Source organism: Rhinopithecus bieti, unplaced genomic scaffold, assembly GCF_001698545.2.
Source record: "Rhinopithecus bieti isolate Rb0 unplaced genomic scaffold, ASM169854v2 scaffold_6439, whole genome shotgun sequence".
Classification (NCBI taxonomy): domain Eukaryota; kingdom Metazoa; phylum Chordata; class Mammalia; order Primates; family Cercopithecidae; genus Rhinopithecus; species Rhinopithecus bieti.
In genome coordinates, this window is record NW_016805421.1 from 257,996 (window position 1) to 277,066 (window position 19,071).

At 39.0% G+C, this 19,071-nt stretch overlaps 1 protein-coding gene across 1 annotated transcript in view; it reads right to left on the reverse strand.

The window, feature by feature from the left end:
* Positions 1 to 18,721, reverse strand: part of HSD17B4 (hydroxysteroid 17-beta dehydrogenase 4) — a 96,624-nt gene extending 77,903 nt beyond the window's left edge. The window contains 2 exon segments of the mRNA XM_017872335.1: positions 14,717 to 14,770; positions 18,415 to 18,721. Of these exon segments, the coding sequence (XP_017727824.1) occupies positions 14,717 to 14,770; positions 18,415 to 18,706 (346 nt within the window). The 5' untranslated portion in view covers positions 18,707 to 18,721.
* Positions 18,722 to 19,071: the final 350 nt, after the last annotated feature.

Consider the following 19,071-nt stretch of genomic DNA (forward strand, 5'->3'; position numbering starts at 1 on the left):
AATGAAATGGTCCTAACAAGTTAATAAACTGCCCTCTATAAAACAAAATGGACCAAAAAAGACATGCTCTAGAAATGAACATGCGTCCTAACAGAAGTTAAGTAAACTGCCTCTATAAACAAAATCCGACCAAAAAGACCACTGCCTCTTAGAAATGCAAATTGTCCTAACAGGAAGTTAATAAACTGCTCTATAAACAAAAATGGCACCAAAGAAGACCCACTGCCTCTAGAAATGAAATGGTCCTAACAGAAAGTTAATAAACTGCTCTATAAACAAAATGCGACCAAACAAGACCACCTGCTCTAGAAATGAAATGGTCCTAACAAGTTCAATAAACTGCTCATAAACAAAATGGACCAAAAAGACACTGCTCCGGAAATGAAATGGTCCTAACAGAAGTTAATAAACTGCCTTCTATAAACAAAAATGCCGGACCAAAAAGACCACTGCTCCGGCAAATGAAATGGTCCTAACAGAAGTTAAGTTAAACTGCGGTCGTATAAACAAAATGGACCAAAAAGACCACTGCCTCCGCGAAATGCAAATGGTCCTAAACAGAAAGGTTAATAAACTGCTCATAAACAAAATGGACCAAAAAGACCACTGCTCCGGAAATATAATGGTTCGCTAACAGAAGATTAAGTAAACTGCTCTATAAACAAAATGCGACCAAAAAGACCACTGCTCCGCCGAAATGAAATGGTCCTAACAGAAGCTTAATAAAGCTGCTCTATAAAACAAAATGGACCAAAAAGACCACGTGCCCTCCGGAAATGAAATTGTCCTTAACAGAAGTTAATAAACTGCCGTCTAAAACGAAATGCGACCAAAAAAGACCACTGCTCCAGAAATGAAATTGTCCTAACAGAAGTTAATAAACTGCCTCTATAACAAAATGGACCAAAAAGACCACTGCCTCTAGAAATGAAATGGTCCTAACAGAAACGCTCTTAATAACACTGCTCTATAAACAAAATGGAGCAAAAAGACCACTGCCCTCTAGAAATGAAATGGTCCTAAACAGAAGTTAATAAACTGCTCGGTATAAACAAAAATGGGACCAAAAAAGACCAGCTGCTCTAGAAATGAAATGTCTAACAGAAGTTAATAAACTGCTCTATAAAACAAAATGCGACCAAAAAGACCACTGCTCCGCGAAATGCAAATGTGTCCTAACAAGGTTAATAAACTGCTCTATAAACAAAATGGGACCAAAAAGTACACTGCTCCAGAAATGAAATGGTCCTAAACAGAAGTTAATAAACTGCTCTATAAACAAAATTCCTAGACCAAAAAGACCACTGCCTCTAGAAATGAAATTGTCCTAACAGAAGTTAATAACTGCCTCTTAACACAAAATGCGGACCAAAAAGACCACTGCTTCCAGAAATGAAAATGGGTCCTACACAGAAGTAATAGAACATTTGATCCAACAGCTGCAGACACACATCAGCGCATGGAACATTCTCCATGTCAGACCATAAGTTAGGCCACAAAATAAGTCTTAATAAATTTTTTATTTGATATGATTTTGGTTTTCTAACCACAATGAAATAAAACTACAAATCAATTAACAAGAACTTTGGACACAGTACAAATACATGCAACTAAACAACACATTCCTGAATAACCAATGGATAGCAAAGAAATTAAGAAGAAAATTTAAACATTTATTGAAACAACTGAAAATAAAACCACAACCTACCAAAGCCTATGAAATATAGCAAAAGCAGTACTAAGAGGAAAGCCTATAGCAATAAACGCCTACACTGGAAAAGTAGAAAGAATTCAAATAAACAATCTAAAAAATGCATCTCAAAGAAGTAGAAAAGCAAGAACAAATCAAATCCAAAATCAGTAGACAGAAGGAATAAAGATCAGAGAAGAAATAAACAAAATTCGGCCTAAAAAAAAATACAGAAGGTCACTGAAACAAAAAGTTGGTTTTTGAAAAGATAAACAAAACTGACAATTCATTAGCTAGACTAAGAAAAAAGAGAAGACACAAACAAAATCAGAAATGAAAAAAATACATTTACAACTGATACCACAGAAATAAAAAAGATCGGTAAAGACTACTGTGAACAACTCTATGCCAACAAACTAGAGGAAAACTGGACATAGACATATGACCTACAACCAAGATTCAACTCAGAAGAATTAGAAAATCTGAACAGGTCAATAACACGGAACAAGATTGAAGCAGGTATAAAAACTCTTCCAGGAAAGAAAAGAGCAGTATCAGACAGTTTCACTGCTGAATTTTACCAAACACTTAAAGAATACCTAATACAAATTCCTCTCAAACTATTTCAAAAAATTGAAGGGGATGGAACGGATTTCTTCCAAATTCATTCTATGAGGCGGGCATTACACCGATACCCAAACCAGAGAAGAACAAAACAACAAAAAAAAGAAAACTGAAGTCCAATATCCCTGATGAACACAGTCACAAAAATCCTAAACAAAATACTAGCAAACTGATTCCAATTAGATTATATATCATAATCAAGTGAAATTTAGCCAGAGATGTAATGATGGTTACATAAATGCATATCAATAAATGTGATATATCACATCAACAAAATAAAGGAGAAAAAACCATCTGATCATCTCAAGAGACACAGAAAAAGCATTTGATAACATTCAATATTCCTTCACGATAAAAACTCTCAACAAATTAGGTACAGAAGGAATGTACCGCAATACAATAAAGGTCATATATGACAAACCTGCAGCTAACATCATACTCAATAGGGAACAGCTGAAAGCTTTTCCTCTAAAACTGGAACAAAATAAAATGCCCACTTTCACCACTCTTATTCAACATAGTGCTGAAAGTACTAGCCAGGGCAATTAGGCAAGAGAAAGAAAGAAAGGACATCCAAATTAAAAAGAAGGATATCAAACTGTTCCTGTTTACAGATGACACAATACTATATAGAGAAAAACCTAAAGACTCCACCAAAAAACTCTTAGAACTGATAAATGACTTCAGTAAAGTTGCAGAATACAAAATTAACATACAAAAATCAGTAGCATTTCCATACACCAATGTGTTGGGCCACTTCTGCATTGTTATATATAAGAAACACCAGAGGCTGGGTAATTTATAAAGAAAAGAGGTTAATTGGAGCATAATTCTGCAGGCTGTACAGGCAGGGCTCCAGCATCTGCTCCTGGTAAGGCCCTCAAGAAGCCTCCAGTCATGGCAAAAGGCAAAGGAGGAGCAAGTGCATCACATGGCAAGAGTGGCAGCAAGAGGGAGAAGGAGGTCCCAGACTGTTTTAAACAACCAGATCTCACATGAACTGAGTAAGAACTCACTTATCACCAATGGGTTGGTGTTAAGCCAATCACATTTCAACATGATTTGGAGGAGAAAAACATCCATACCATATCAACCAATAACAAACGAGCTGAAAAAGAAACCAGAAAGCAATCCCATTTACAATCACCAGAAAAAAAATAATAAAATACCTAGAAATAAATCAACCATTGAGGTAAAAGATCGCTACCATAAAACTATAAAACACTGATGAAAGAAATGGGAAGAGGACACAATAAATGGAAAGACATCCCATGTTCATGGATTGGAAGAATTAGTACTGTTAAGATGGCCATACCACCCAAAGTGATCTACAGGTTCAATTTAACCTCTATCAAAATGCCTGTGGCATTCTTTGTTTGCTGTTGTTCCTAGCCACTAGACAACCAGGGAACCAGTGACATTCTTCAAAGAAATTAAAAAAAAAAAAAAATCCTAAAATTCACATGAAACCACAAAAGATCCCAAATAACCAAAGCAATACTGAGCAAAAGAAAAAAACCTGAAAGTATCACACTACTTGACTTCAATATATACTATAAAGCTATAGCTACCAAAACAGCAATGGTACTGTCATAAAAATATATACCTAGAACAATAGAACAGAATAGATATCACAGAAATAAATCCACACATTTAAACCCAATTGATTTTCTACAAAGGTGCAAAGAACATACATGGGGGAATGGACAGTCTTCCATAAATGGTGCTGGGAAAACTGGACATCCACATGCAGAAGAAGGAAACTAGACCCCTATCTCTCATCATATACAAAAATCAACACAAACGTTATTAAAAAGCTAAACATAAGACCTGAAACTATGAAACTACTAGAAGAAAACATGGGGGAAACACTTCAGGACATTGGCTTCAGCAAAGATTTTGTAAATGAGACCTCAGAAGCACAGGCAACGAAAGCAAAAATAAACAAATGGGACTAGATTAAACTAAAAAGCTTCTGCACAGCAAAAAAACAACCAACTTGTAGAATGGGAGAAAATATTTGCAAACTATTCATCCAACAAGAGATTAATATCCAAAATACATAAAAACTCAACACCAAAAATAAAAAATAAATAATCCTAATAAATAAATAATACATAAATAAACAGTATATTTTTAAAATGGCAAATGAACTGAATAGGCACTTTTCAATGGCAAGGCATAGTGGCTCATGCCTGTAATCCCAGCACTTTGCGAGGCCAAGGCAGGCGGATCATTTGAGGTGAGGAGTTTGAGACCAGCCTGGCCAACATGGTGAAACGCCATCTCTACTAAAAATACAAAAAAAAATAGCTGGGTGTGGTGGCAGGTGCCTGTAGTCCCAGCTACTTAGGAGGCTGAAGCAGGAGAATCGCTTGAACCTGGGAGGCAGAGGTTGCAGTGAGCCAAGATCACACCACTGTACTCCAGCCTGGGCAACAGAGTGAGACTCCGTCTTAAAAAAAAAAAAAAAAAAAAAGACATAAATGGCCAAGAAGTATATGAAAAAATGCTCAACATGACTAATCATCAGGAAAATGCAAATCAAAACCACAATGAGATCATTTCAAGTTAGAATGGCTACTATCAAAAAGGCAAAAAAATAATAATAACAAAGGATGACAAGAATATGGAGAAAATGAAACTCTCATATATTATTGGTGGAAATGTAAATTAGTATAGCCATTATGGAAAACAGTATGGAGGTTATTCAAAAAAACTAAAAACAGAACTACTATACGAATTAATCCCATTGCTGGGTATATATAAACCAAAGGAAAGGAAATCAACATGTCAAAGAGATATCTGCATTCCCACGTTTACTGCACTACTAGTCACAATAGTCAAGATACGGAACCTGCCTAAGTATTCATCGACAGATGAATGGATAAAGAAAATGGGCACGCAATACATAATGAAATACTATTTGGCCATTAAAAAAAAAATGAAATCCTGTCATTTTCAGCAACATGGGTGAGCCCGGAGGACATTATGTTAAGTAAAATAAGCCAGGCACAGGAAGATAAATACAGCATGTTTTCACTCATGTGTGGAAGCTAAATAAGCTGATCTCACAGAAGTACAGAGTATAATACTGGTTACTGAAGGCTGGGAAGGGTAGCAGGGAAGAGAGGAATAGAAAGAGATTGATGAACCAATACAAAATTACAACTAAATAGAAGGAATAAGTTCTACTAGTGTATAGTACTTTAGGGTGATTATGGCCAACAACAATTTATACTATATTTTCAAATATCTAGAAGAGAGGATTCTGAATGTTCCCAATGCAAAGAAAGGACAAATGTTTGAGGTGATGGATATGCTAATTACTGATTTGATCATTATACACTGTATAAAGGAATCAAAATATCACACTGCACCCTATAAACAGAAGACAATAAGAAAAGAAAATCATTGGCTACACGTTGAAAAGCTTAGATATAGAAAGAACATTAAAAATATGTTTTGCAATTATATACAAAGAGAATTGTATCCATAACATGTGACACTTACCACTTAAATGTGTGGCTAAAATTCTAGTGGTAATAATAACAACTTACACCAATATGTGTGTACTTCACATTTCAATAAAACCACTAAGTATATTGATGCAGTTAATCTCCAGGTAGCTTTTTAAGAGGTTGGCAGTAACAATTGCTCCTACTTTCACAGATAAGAAAAGCGTTTGGAAAAAGATTATCTTACCACAGGTCCCTAAGTCTGTAAGAAATGGCAAATTTTACACTAGAAACTGGATCTACTACAATACCACTCTGCTCCTCTAATGCTTTAAGCAAGTTTCTTTTACCCTAAAAGATCATTATTTCCACTAAGGTAAAAAAAAAAATCACATTTTTTGTGGATATGAAGGAAAAGATAAACGAACCACCCAACTCAAACAAATAGCTTTCATATAGGTAGCAAAAAATGGTAAGACTATGATAGTCAAGGGTCAAGTCTTTTCAGCTGAAATGATCAAAATGTTCCAAAGTGTGATACATTTGCATTTTCCATATAAAATCCAGTTCATAACCCTGAAGAGCTTTTTTTAGCATAAAGCTTTTCCTCATTTCTGTCATTTTAAATAAAACAGTGACTCAGACAGTCTATTAACTACAGAAGATTTTTCCTAAAAAGCATTCCCAAAATTTTATCAAATACATGCTATATTGGGAATGTAAGTATATTGGGAAATCCTTTCTGTTTTTTCTTGAGACAGGGTGTCACTGTCACCCACGCTGAGTGCAGTGGCACAATGATAGCTCACTAAAGTCTCCAACTCCCAGGCTCAAACCATCCTCCTGCCTCAGCCTCCTGAGTAGCTAGGACTACAGGCATGCACCACCACACCTGGCTTTTTTATTTTCATTTTTATTTTTTTGGCAAAGACAGCGGATCTTGCTATGTTGCCCAGGCTGGTCTTGAACTCCTGGCCTCAAGCAATCCTCCTGCCTCAGCCTCCCAAAGTGTTGGGATTACTGCACCCAGCCAGGATCCAAAGAATTCTAAAACACACTTAGATCGGATAAAAAGTATTCTATAAGAAGGTAAATAGATAACTAAGTACAAGGTACCAAATTATCAGGCATCGCTAGCCTGAAAATAGAACCACGTGTTTGTGAGAATGCCTGTTATCCCACATTCTCACAACACTGGTTGTTAGCATTGCCTTCAGTCTGACAATTAAATGATTATAATTTGTAGCTCATCATTTTAGTTTACATTTTTTTTAGCGCTAGTAAAGTAATATTTTATTTTCATGGGCTTATATTTATTATTGTTTGGCCTGTTTAGTTCACATTTGATTTGGGATACTTGTCTTTCTTATAGATTTGTAAATGTCCTTTATTTATAAAAGATGTTCATTCTTTGTTACATATGATATGAATCATAAATTCCTTTACTGAAATGCTGGAAGAAAAATAAAGTTCATATGTGAGCATCAATATTACTTGATGAGTATTATGCACACTGCTTTTCAGTGTTTTGTAGAAACTAGATTAAGAAGTCTAGATTTGTCCTTAATAATTATATTTGCTACACAGGTCTTTATTCTTAGAAGCAGGTTTTCTTGTTCTTTCTGTCCTTGACCCTCGCTTTCTCTGACTATTGGCTCCAAAGACTATAGCAAGAAACAAGCTTTGAGTCTCCTGATATCAGGGCTGCTAAACTAGCTGAGGGAATATATCTTGTATACTTTGCACGCGTGCACACACACACACACACACACACACACACACACACAAAAGCAAACCAAACCAAACATCATCTTCCTCGTACTGCCCCCCACCCACTTCTGTCACTTCTCCGCTGGGTGAGACTTGTCCCAGGCACTCTTTCTCTTCTTCCATTTCTGAAAAGCACATGCCACTGAGTCATCAGGTCTTGTCATCAATTTCATTAGGATTCTTCAAATATTTACTGTGTTCCCATTCTGTATCCAGCACTGTGCTGGGTGCTTTGGACTTAGATAGTTTATGCAGTGAGAATTTGCCAGTTCTTTTGAGAAATTAGCTATCTCCATTTCTTCCCTATTCTATAATCTCATTCCTAGATTACTGCAGTTGCTGCCCATTTATACTATGGGAGGCCTTTATACTATGTCAGCCCCTTGCTCATACTCCGCAGTGGATTTTCCTATTATCCACAGCATAACTTTAAAAGAGATCTCGTAGCCTTGCCTCACTTTAATGCTTTAATTCACCAAAGAGTTCCTTCTTTTTGCGTAGATCAATGTGGGAAATGGTTTATACACCAATTTCTAACTTACCACTTACCATTATTACCAAGAGTAACAATGTTACAAAGCTTTATATTTGAAGAGTGCTTTATACTAACATTTATGCATATTCATGCTCATATAGAGACACACTCAATCCAAGGATCTGTCACCAACAAAGTTGTATCTATTAACAATGACATATATATAAACTATTTTATTTCCAAAGTAAAATGTTGCTTCCAATTCTACAAAACTGGGATAGTTTTTATATGTACTAACTGTAACATCCTTTGCGCTGATTAATCTAAGAAGTATATTTAAGCATGAGAGGGTAATATTATATTAGAAATGTATTTCCTTTTTGGAGGGTTTACCTTATACATATACTTTTAAAGAAATTCAAGCCATGTACATTCAAGAAGTCCTTTTTCACCCCTTGCCCTTACTCTACTATCTCCCAGAGATACCTAGCTACCTGCTATTAACCATTTCTTGGATGCCCTTCCATACATTCTCATTTTCTCTCTTTTTGTTTTTTGTTTTTTTTTTTTTTTTTTGGAGAGATGGGGACTCACGATGTTGCCCAGACTATTCTCAAACTCTTGGCCTGAAGCATTCCTCCTGCCTCAGCCTCGCAAAGCACTGGGAATACAGGCATGAGCTACCACACCCAGCCTCCTATTTTCTATGCTTGATGTATTTCCTCCCATTTTGATAATGTTTCCTATGGCAGACAATAGCATCAAGAATTATTTCATCGAGGCAGTGCGTGGTAGCTCACGCCTGTAATCCCAGCACTTTGGGAGGCTGAGGCGGGTGGATCACCTGAGGTCAGGAGTTCGAGACCAGCCTGGCCAACATGGTGAAACTCCGTCTCTACTAAAAATAGAAAAAATTAGCCAGGTGTGGTGGTGGGTGCCTGTAATCCCAGCTACTTGGGAGGCTGAGGCAGGAGAATCACTTGAACCCAGGAGGCGGAGGTTGCAGTGAGTCAAGATCACGCCATTGCACTCCAGCCTGGGTGACAAGACCAAGACTCTATCTCAGAAAAAAAAAAAAAAAAATTATTTCATGGATTTTAGAACTGTGGGTCCAATGGAGGTTTTCATTCCTGTATTATGTTTATGTCCTGACTGCTATCAAAACTATTTGAACTGATTTAAATTAAAAATGAATGTGCAATAGGACTATTAAAGATGGGAAAAATTAAACATCATGTTATGTCAGGGAAAGACAAGCATACTAAAAGCATAAGCTAAAGGTAGTTACTCTAGTTGAGGACAATGTCAGGTTTACCCTTAAGTTCCTTGACCACCAAGAAAATGGGAAAACACAGGACTGTCACACTGTTTTCACTTTTGGTAGAAAGATACAATCACCTTAGTTCATCAGGAATCTTTTCCAGAATGGCCATAACTGTATCTAAATATCTGAAAAACTCCAAAATATGATGGTAGTTTAGAGAGCAGTATCTTAAATTAGGTCCCTTTCATTGACTTTGCCTCAACAATAAGGCATCAAATGTATCCTTAATGGGAGAAGAAAACTGAAAAGGAAAGACTGGGTCATTCAGAGTTCGGTCCTTCAACCTCTTGTCCTGTTTATTTGTACTCACTACCCAGATAATCTGATTCAGTCTCCCAGCTTTAAATAACATCTATAAACAGAGAATATTCAGATTTCTCTGTCTAGCCTCAACCTGTCCCCTCAACTACAGTGTCCTATATCCCACTGCCTACTTCATATCGCCATCTGAAGGTCTAATAGGATTGCCTCCACTGTGCCAATCTCCTCCTCCTTCAGTCTTTCCCGTCTCAGTAAACGGACACTCTATCCTTCCAGATGTTTGACTCAAAAATCTTGGAACCATCTTGACTTCTCTTTCCCTTATAATCCACATACAAACCATCAAAAAATTTTGCCATAGCTTTTTTCAAAATATATCCAGAATTTAACTTATTTGCACCACCTCCATCCCCATCACCTTGTCTAAACCACCACTGTCTCTTATGTGGATTACGCAAAAGCCTCCAACTGGTCAGCTTCTTCTCTTTTCATGGAAAATAACAAAGAATATACAAATGAATTAATAGTTAATAAATCCCAATGTGCCCATCTTTTTTCTCCACTTCCACTCATGTTCCCCTACAATCTAGTCTCCAAACAGCAATGAGAATGATCTATTTCACCCTTAAATCAGGTCACGTTCCTCTTCTATTCATAACCTCTAATGGCTCCCCATCTCAGGGTAAAAGTCAGTCCTTACTCTGAACTAAAGGTCCTATGTGATCTGGTCTTCTAGGACCCCTCTGCCCTCATCTCTCACTTTTGTCTCCCTTATGACCTCGCTCACTACAACCACACTGGCCCCCTTCCTAACCCTAAAATATACCATGCCTACACCGGCCTCAGTAACCTGGCTTCAGCTGCTTCCACTGCCAGGGGTGCTTAAGCAGCAGCTGTCTTCAAAGCGCACTCCTTCACTTCCTTCACTTCCTGCAGTCTCTCTTTAAAACACTTCTTTCAGCATTTTCTGTTCCTTTAACTCATTTTTTTCCTCCATAGCACCTACCTTTATCTATTATAGTTTTACACATGTATTTGCTGATTCTCTGTCCCTCCCCTGCCCCCCACTAGAATATATGCACCTTGAAAGTAGGGACCCTGTTTTATTCCCACTATATTCCTCCAGCATCTAGAACAGTGTTTGCTATAAAATAGACACTTAATAAATACTGGTTAGATGAATAAATGAATCTATTTGATGTTAAGTCTATTAACTTTATTACTTTTTTTAAAACTGACAAATGACAAAATAACAAATTGCTAAGAACTACTCTAGTTCTTAAAATGGCAAATAGCTAAGAGCTACTCTAAATTTATTCAAAGGTTTTCCCCCATAACCCAGGATGGTGATAGTCATGGAGGTATCTAAGGGAAATGTGGGTATTTTATGTATGGCTCATTTATTATAAGCTGGAATTCACATGTGCCTTCTTATGATCTTTCTCCCTGTATTATATCAGTTTAACTTATTCAATCGGTATATATTCTTGATCACTAAATACTATACTTACCCTTGCAGAGAGTCATCAGTGCCTAAAGCAGCCTGCTATGGTTTAAATATTTATCCCCTCCAAAACTCATGTTGAAATTTAATCCCTGATGTGGCAATATTGAGATGCGGGGCCTTTAAAAGATGATTGAATTATGAGGGCTCTGCCCTTACAAATGCATTAATCCATTCATGGACTAATGGATTAATCAGGTAATGAATTAAAAGGTTATCATGGGAGTAAGAAGTGGTTTTATAAGAAGAGGAAAAGAGACCAGAGCCAGCACACTCAGCCCCTTGCCGTGTGATGCCCTGTGCCATCTCGGGACTCTGTACAGAGTCCCCACCAGAAAGGAGGCCCTCCTCAGCAGATGTAGCCCCTCAACACTGGACTACTCAGCCTACATAAGTGTAAGAAATAAATTCCTTTTTTAAAATACATTACCCAGTTTTAAGTGTTCTGTGATAAGCAACAGAAAATTGACTAAGACACAGAGCTTTTTCTTTAAGCATCTAGGAGAAACATGTATGAGGGGGCTGGGATGTACCTTGAGTCAACAAGACCTCAGGTTCACTTTGATATATCCAGTTCTTGAGCAGAGCGACCCATATATGGTAAGCAGGGACTGATACTGGTTCCTTTCTCTTCCCTTTCCGAAAGCCTTTAATTTTTTGTCATTTACCCTCATCATAATCCTGGAAGTTAGGTAAGACAGCTACAAACAGAGAGGTCATATAATTAGGCAGCAGAGCCAGGATTTAAAGCTTGGCCTGACTTCAAAGGCAATGTACCTTGGCCACTACAGTTCACCTTCCAGCTGTCAAGACCCCATAGTGGTTAAAAGCACCGGCTCTAGCATCAGCCCACAGAAAGTTAAGACTCAGCTTTACCATTATTATGTAACTGCAGCATGGAAAAGTCATGTCAATCTTACTTAAAAAGACTGTAATTTAATCTACCCAAAGGTGTTACTTCAGTTCAAGAGTAGAACTCCCTTTCTTTTCCTAAGGAGTTCTTTTGCTCCTTTTGTCAGTCTTTCTCGTGTTTATGTCCTCAAAATAAAACTTACTACTCAGAGAACAACATATAGTTCACCTACTGAGGAAACCTCAAAACTACTGAATTCCCAATATTCTGCTTAAGATATGCACAAGTATTTCCTGAAAAATGTAATTTACACAAAAGCAAATGTCTCTTTTTACAGTATCAGCCTAAAGCTTAGCAGTTCTTATACCAAATTTTATAATCCATAAGCTATATATAATGGAATATAAAACACAGCAATCATATTAACACAAAATTGGAGACTATCTTAAATGATGCCCCTAACTTCTGGCTTAGAAAAGTGATTTCCTTTGGCCGATGAAATGCGAGTAGAAATGACATGCCACTTCTAAAAAGAAGTCAGGAGTTCAAGACCAGCCTGGCTAAGATAGTGAACCACATCTCTACTTAAAAATAAATAAATAAATAAATAAATAAATAAATAAATAGCCAGGCGTGGTGGCAGGCATCTGTAATCCCAGCTACTTGGGGGGCTGAGGTAGAGAACTGCTTGAACCCGGGAGGCAGAGGTTGCAGTGAGCCAAGATCACTCCACTGCACTCCAGCCTGGGCAACAGAGTGAGACTCCGTCTCAAAAAAAAAAAGAAAAAAGAAAAAAAACTAGTGTGTGATGCAACTTGGAAACAGGGTGTCTATGGTATACACATAAAACGGCTAACAGGTAAGACACAGACTCTAAAAAGGAATAGAAAACATCAGTCAAAATTTCTGCACTTCTACATAGATTGAATTCTCCTCTTTAATACTAAACTAAATCTGGCTCTTCATTCAAGTCTAGGAAATATTTTTCTTCTATATTCTTGGACTTTTATCAGGACTTGACACAATTATCATCTCTACTATAATAATGCAATGACAGAAAAGATACAGCATCTCTGTTTAATTTTTTTCTTAGAATTCAAACACTCCTAATATCTGAATTTAAGAAATTCAGAGGGAACAGGGAAATAAAGGAAAACTGATGCACAGGAACACATTGCTATAAAATTTTTTATAAAACAGGTTTATAAACTAAGTTTCTGTCTTAGTCAAGAACAAAAAAAGCAAGAAATGTATTCAACCAATCTCATACACACCAGCCCTTCCTCCAAAAAGTGTATCAACAATAAAAGAACCAATGAATAAAGTACCTTCTTTGCACAAAGCAATATTCTAGGTCCTTTAGTAGATACAAAAGATAAAACAAGATCCTTGCCATTATAGAACTGAGCAGAAAAGATGTAAATAAACAAAACGTATAAGGTAAAAATATTAAGAACTAAATAGCAACATAAAAAGAGAAGGAAAATTAAAAATAGTAACAGGATGTGTCTTTAGGCCTCAACATGAGCTATTCTTGGGAAAATCTGACAAAGTGGGCCTGAAATATACACCCGCCGTCCAAATAATACAATGTCAAAATCCATCCCTGCCATAAGAAGCAGATTGGATTAGTAGATAGTGGCTATGACCTTAAACAAGGAACATCCAAAGCGTCAGTGTTCCTTCCATAAAGATAAGCTACACATCCACAAGGAAGGAGAAAAGAATCTTAAGTGCTCTGCTTAGGTCTTGTTTAGAAAACCTCCTGGTTGCTTGCTTACTCTTTTGTTGTATGTGTCTCCCTGAACAAACTGATGAAACTTCGTCTCTCTCTATTGCCTCGTAAGATGTCAGAAAGCTGAAATTAGAAGGTCATTGTGGGACTACAATTTTATCCCAGGAAAAGTGCTAATAAGTACTGGGTCCTACATATACCCTTGCACTTAGCACTCACTTGGTTATTCCCCACAAAGGCTCAGTTGTGGACAAATTCGTTTCTGTGTCCAAGCACATTAGGTCAGTCCAAACCATGTAGATTACTAAAACCTCCCACCTTTGGGATTCTTTAATACAGTATCTTCCATCTGACCCCCCCCACCACTTAACAAAAACTCATGTAACCACCCCTCAATTAAATCTTTTAAAAGCTTCCAGTTGAAAAGTTTTGATGAAAGAAACAAGAAGCTCATACTTCAGATTCCTTGACTCCAAACTTTCAGTTCTCAAAACTCAGTTATTTCTTACTTTTATCAATACACTTACAGGGGCTCTCTTTTGATCTCACACCAGTAGATGAACCTCCTGTCTCAAAAAATTACAGCCTACAATTTACTAAAGTCAAGAATTTCCTTTTATACAATAAATGCTTGTCCCCACCCTTTTCTGTGAGAAACAGGGTTTTGCGCCATCACCCAGATTGGAGTGCAATGGTATAATCATAGTTCTCTGCAACCTCGAACTCCTGGTCTCAAGCGATACTCCCGCCTCAGTCTCCCAAGTCGCTGGAGTTATAGCCACGAGTCACCATGCCCACCCCCAGCCCTTCATTATCAATTCTGTGAAGTTGAGAGTTCTGTGAAACTGGTTCACTTAAAAGTAAGTTAAAAAGACAGCCTTAGTTGGGGTAAAACCTTCTGGCAGAAGTAAAATAATAAAATTCAACCTTGAAAAATTATTTGATAGAAAGACAAAGATAGCTTGTGAAGACTGTATTTCAGTTATCAGCTATGGATTAAAAAGAAAGACACACCAACTTACCAACAACTAACGCTCCTCTTTCTGCAAAAGCCAGGGCATAGGCTCGGCCCAATCCTAATCAAAAACAAAATAATCAGAAAGTTGAAGAAATGTCAGCACAATTTTTTGGGTCCACTCAACCCAATCCCCATTTAAAGAAATTGGCGAACAATTAATTTTTAATGATATTCTCAAGCTATCCTATCACTGACATTCTCAACCTATCCACTCTCTTCTGCTTGCAGAGGTTGGAAAGCTTAAAACTATATTTTTCCACCTATTCTACTACCATTTCCTACCATTCTACTTAGCTGCTAGGATGCTGTGAGTTGGGTTCCACCATCTGATGCATCTGCATAAAATTTAGAAGGTGGAAGTGAGACAGACGCTACCTTACTGGGAGTTCCGGCTGTTGTTGTTAAGAAGCTAATTTTCTTGCAAGTTCCTAGGTATTCAGAAACTGACTATAGCGGCAACTTCTTCATTTAGCTCCCTAATCCCTGGATGGCAGCTTCCATACTTCAGGTCCCTAGTGCCAGTGCTACTTGGGCTGTGGCACAGCTCCAATGACAGCCTCAGAGGTATTGCCTCCTCTAATGGATCAAATTCCTATTGTTTCAGAAGTCATTCTAAGAAGACCTGCCTAAAACCTAATTACCTGTATTTAATCCTTCACTGCTGAAAATATCTAGTGGTTTCTGTATCCTACACTGAACCTTGACTACACAGTCATCAAACACAAAAAATACTTAATTCTGACTCAAAGCTATAAGGTATAAATTTATATATACAAAAAGAAATAATATATATATATATATACACAGTGAGAGAGAGAAAGTTTTGCTTTTTTTCTTTTTTTTTTTGAGATGCAGTCTCATTCTGTCGCCCAGGCTGGAGTGCAGTGACGTGATCTCGGCTCACTGCAACCTCCGCCTCCCAGGTTCAAGAGATTCTCCTGCCTCAGCCTCGTGAGTAGCTGGTACTACAGGCATACGCCACCATGTCCAGCTAATGTTTGTATTTTTAGTAGAGATAGGGTTTCACCATGTTGGCCAGGATGGTCTCGATCTCTTGAGCTCGTGATCCGCCCACCTCGGCCTCCCAAAGTGCTGGGATTACAGGTGTGAGCCACTGCCCCTGGCCAAGAGAAAAGTTTTACAGGCATAGAGCATCTCAGGAAAATTACATTAGAAACTGGCAATTAGAGGTTACCTCTGGAGAACAGAACTATGTGGCTAGAAACAAGGAGTAGGAGTGGAAGACTTACTTCTGGACTGTTTTTCCATATTGTTTACATTTTTTAATATGTGTATATTTTTTACATTTTAAGATAATTGATAAATTTCATTGACAAATGAACAAATGTAATTAACAATTTATATTTAGTATAAATTAATCAGTAAGTATACAAATAAACTGAGATGCATAAATTATTAGGCCCTTCCAAAAACAACCCAAGGCCAGGAGCGGCGACTCACACCTGTAATCCCAACACTTTGTGAGACAGAGGTGGGCGGATCATTTGAGGTCTGGAGTTCAAGACCAGCCTGGCCAACATGGTGAAACTCCGTCTCTACTAAAATCACAAAAATCAGCCAGGCGTGGTGGCGTGGACCTGTACCCCCAGCTACTTGGGAGGCTGAGGTAGGAGAATTGCTTGAACCCAGAAGGCAGAGGTTGCAGTCAGCCAAGATCATGTCACTGTACTCCAGCCTCAGCAACAGAGCAAGACTCCCTCTCAAACAAGAACAAGAAAACACACAGTTTTCCAAAACTAGAAAATTTCACCAAATAACTTATTTTAGAATTTAATCCAAGCAGAAGGATCGCTTGAGGCCAGGAGTTTGAGACCAGCCGGGGCAACAAAGAGAGACTCCATCTCTTGAAAACATTTAAAAATTAGCTGGGCGTGGTGGCACACACGTATAGTCCTAGCTATTCTGGAATCTGACGTAAAAGGATCACTTGAGCCCAGGAGTTCAAGGTTACAGGGAGCCATGATCAGGTCACTGCATTCCAGCCTGGGTACAGAGTAAGACTTTTTCCTCTGGAAAAAAAAAAAAAATTTTAAAATTAATCCACTCTGAATGGGTAAGAGAGAATTTAACCAGTTTACGAACAGCAGGTAAGGGTGCTAAGTTCACAACTGTCTAGTCACAACCCATTGTTTCACAAAATCAATTTTGTGGGTTGCAACTAAAATTTATAAATAAAACAGAATAGAAAATAAATTTCAGGATGCACTGCCTGGACTACACACTGTATCATGAACTGGTTTTAAATACAGATGTATGTGCATGTGCAAGTGTACTGAGTCCTCGTGTAAAATGTACTGCATACTATGTGTAAGTATGCTAATGGTGTCAAAGGAAGCGGTCCCTATCCTTGAATAATTTTCAGATATAGCCCCTGAAAATGAAAGCCTCCTTAGCGATGGTAAAAACTTCTTAGAATGTAATCTCTGGACCTCCTGCATGAAAACTATCCAAGAACTGTCAAAAAAGATTTAAAAACACCAAGTGTTGTAAAACACATTATTTACATCAAAACCAAAGTGTAAACAAAATGTTTTGCTAAAAACATTTAGAAAGTATGGGTACACCCAAATACATGCCCATGCAGATATAACCAGACAGCTATGGGTATAAAATACTTGGCTACTAATCAATACTAAAAGCATTTTCTGAAAGGCAGCATAAGAGTCCACTTTATCAATACAGACATGAAAGTACATAGGAGTTAACTGACAGAATTCTACAGTTTGCAACGTTTAATATATAACTCAATTCATGCATTAGGGCCTTTCCAGGTAGAAGGTAGTACCAGTGGAGAATCAACGGTGCATAACGTCAAGATCCCTGCACTTGGAGGTTACAGAGCACCCACTGGTGAGAAACTAGGGTAAAATCTCACTGCACAGCATCTATGTTGGTATGAATGGTTTGTTTTAATATTTTGTACTTTAAAAAATGAGGTTATTTCACATAACAATTTTCCATTTTGCCGCTCCTGAAATACAGGCAACTTTCCCACTGGCTGGGCCACTTCGGAAGTCTGTGCTCTTCGGTTCCTCAATGTGCCCATCCAACTCCCTGACCCCTGTGCGCATTTGAGATTACAACCTCTGCCAAGACTCCAGCGGATTTCGAATACAGTTTGTGACTTGCTAAGCATACAAAGTCCAACGGGGAGGGCTCTTATCAGACGCCCTCTTTAAAGAAGGCCCTCTCACGAACTTAAAAGCGGACGACAGAGGGAAACAAACAGTGAACGACTGAATGACTTTTCAGGAGCTGACAGCTGCGCGCTTCAGGGGGCGAATTCCAGCCCCCGCCCCTCGCGGCTTTTCAGTCCTTTAAAACACTAGGCAAAGATCTAAAAGTTAATTGCAGGAAGGCTAACAATCGATGCCCACAGATAAGCGTCAGGGAGAACTTTCACCCAGTTTTGCAACCAGCAGCCCAGCCCGGCCTCTCCTCTCAGTTAGGACCTTGGGAAGCCCACACCGGGGTGCTGGGGAGAAGCAGGCTGTACCTGCCCGAAGGACCAGGTGGTTCTGGCTCTTTCCTCAACAGATTCGGTGCCTCAAGAAGAGCCATTCCCCACCCCACCACCTCAGCTGCGCGACCTCAGCTGCGGCTGCGCGCATATCCCGGCCCGAAAAGGGCGGCCAGCAGCGCGAGAGCAAGGCGTGCCACCTCCAGCCTTCGCAAGCTCACCTGCCCCTGCGCCGGTGACAAGTACTACCCGCCCGTCGAATCTCAGCGGTGAGCCCATGAATAACGCCTGCAGGGACACACACACAAGCACAAGCAGAGCGGCCGCGCTCGTACTGCGGGACAGGAGGAGGCGGGGAATGGCGGGGGCGGGACGAAGGTCAGTGACTTGCCAATTTCTGGGAGGAAGACGGGCGCAGTGCGCGTGGCTCCCTTGGAATCCTGGGAAATGTAGTTCAGAGTGACTCCAAAAGCTGGAAGGACCTGCCAAAGAGTCTGGGCTTGAAAGGACCATTTCTGCGGTTGGAAGCAATGGGAGCTGCTAGGACCTGTGTAAAAGAATCGTTGACTCCGACACCCTGCATTCACCTATTCTCGTTTCATCATTCACTCAGTAAACGTTTTCTGAGTTTAGCTGCTGACCTAGAGAAACAGCCTGCGGCCCCTCTCCTTGAGGGGCTTCCAGAGATAGTGAGAGGTGATAACATGCTAGCAGCCCTGGCTCTCGGCGCCCCCTCGGCCTCGGCGTCCACTCTGGCGGCGCATGGGGAGCACTTCAGCCCGCCACGGCACTGTGGCAGTCCCTCTCTGGGCTGGCCGAGGCCGGAGCCGGCTTCCTCTGCTTGGTGGGAGGTGTGGAGAGAGAGGCGCCGGCGGAAC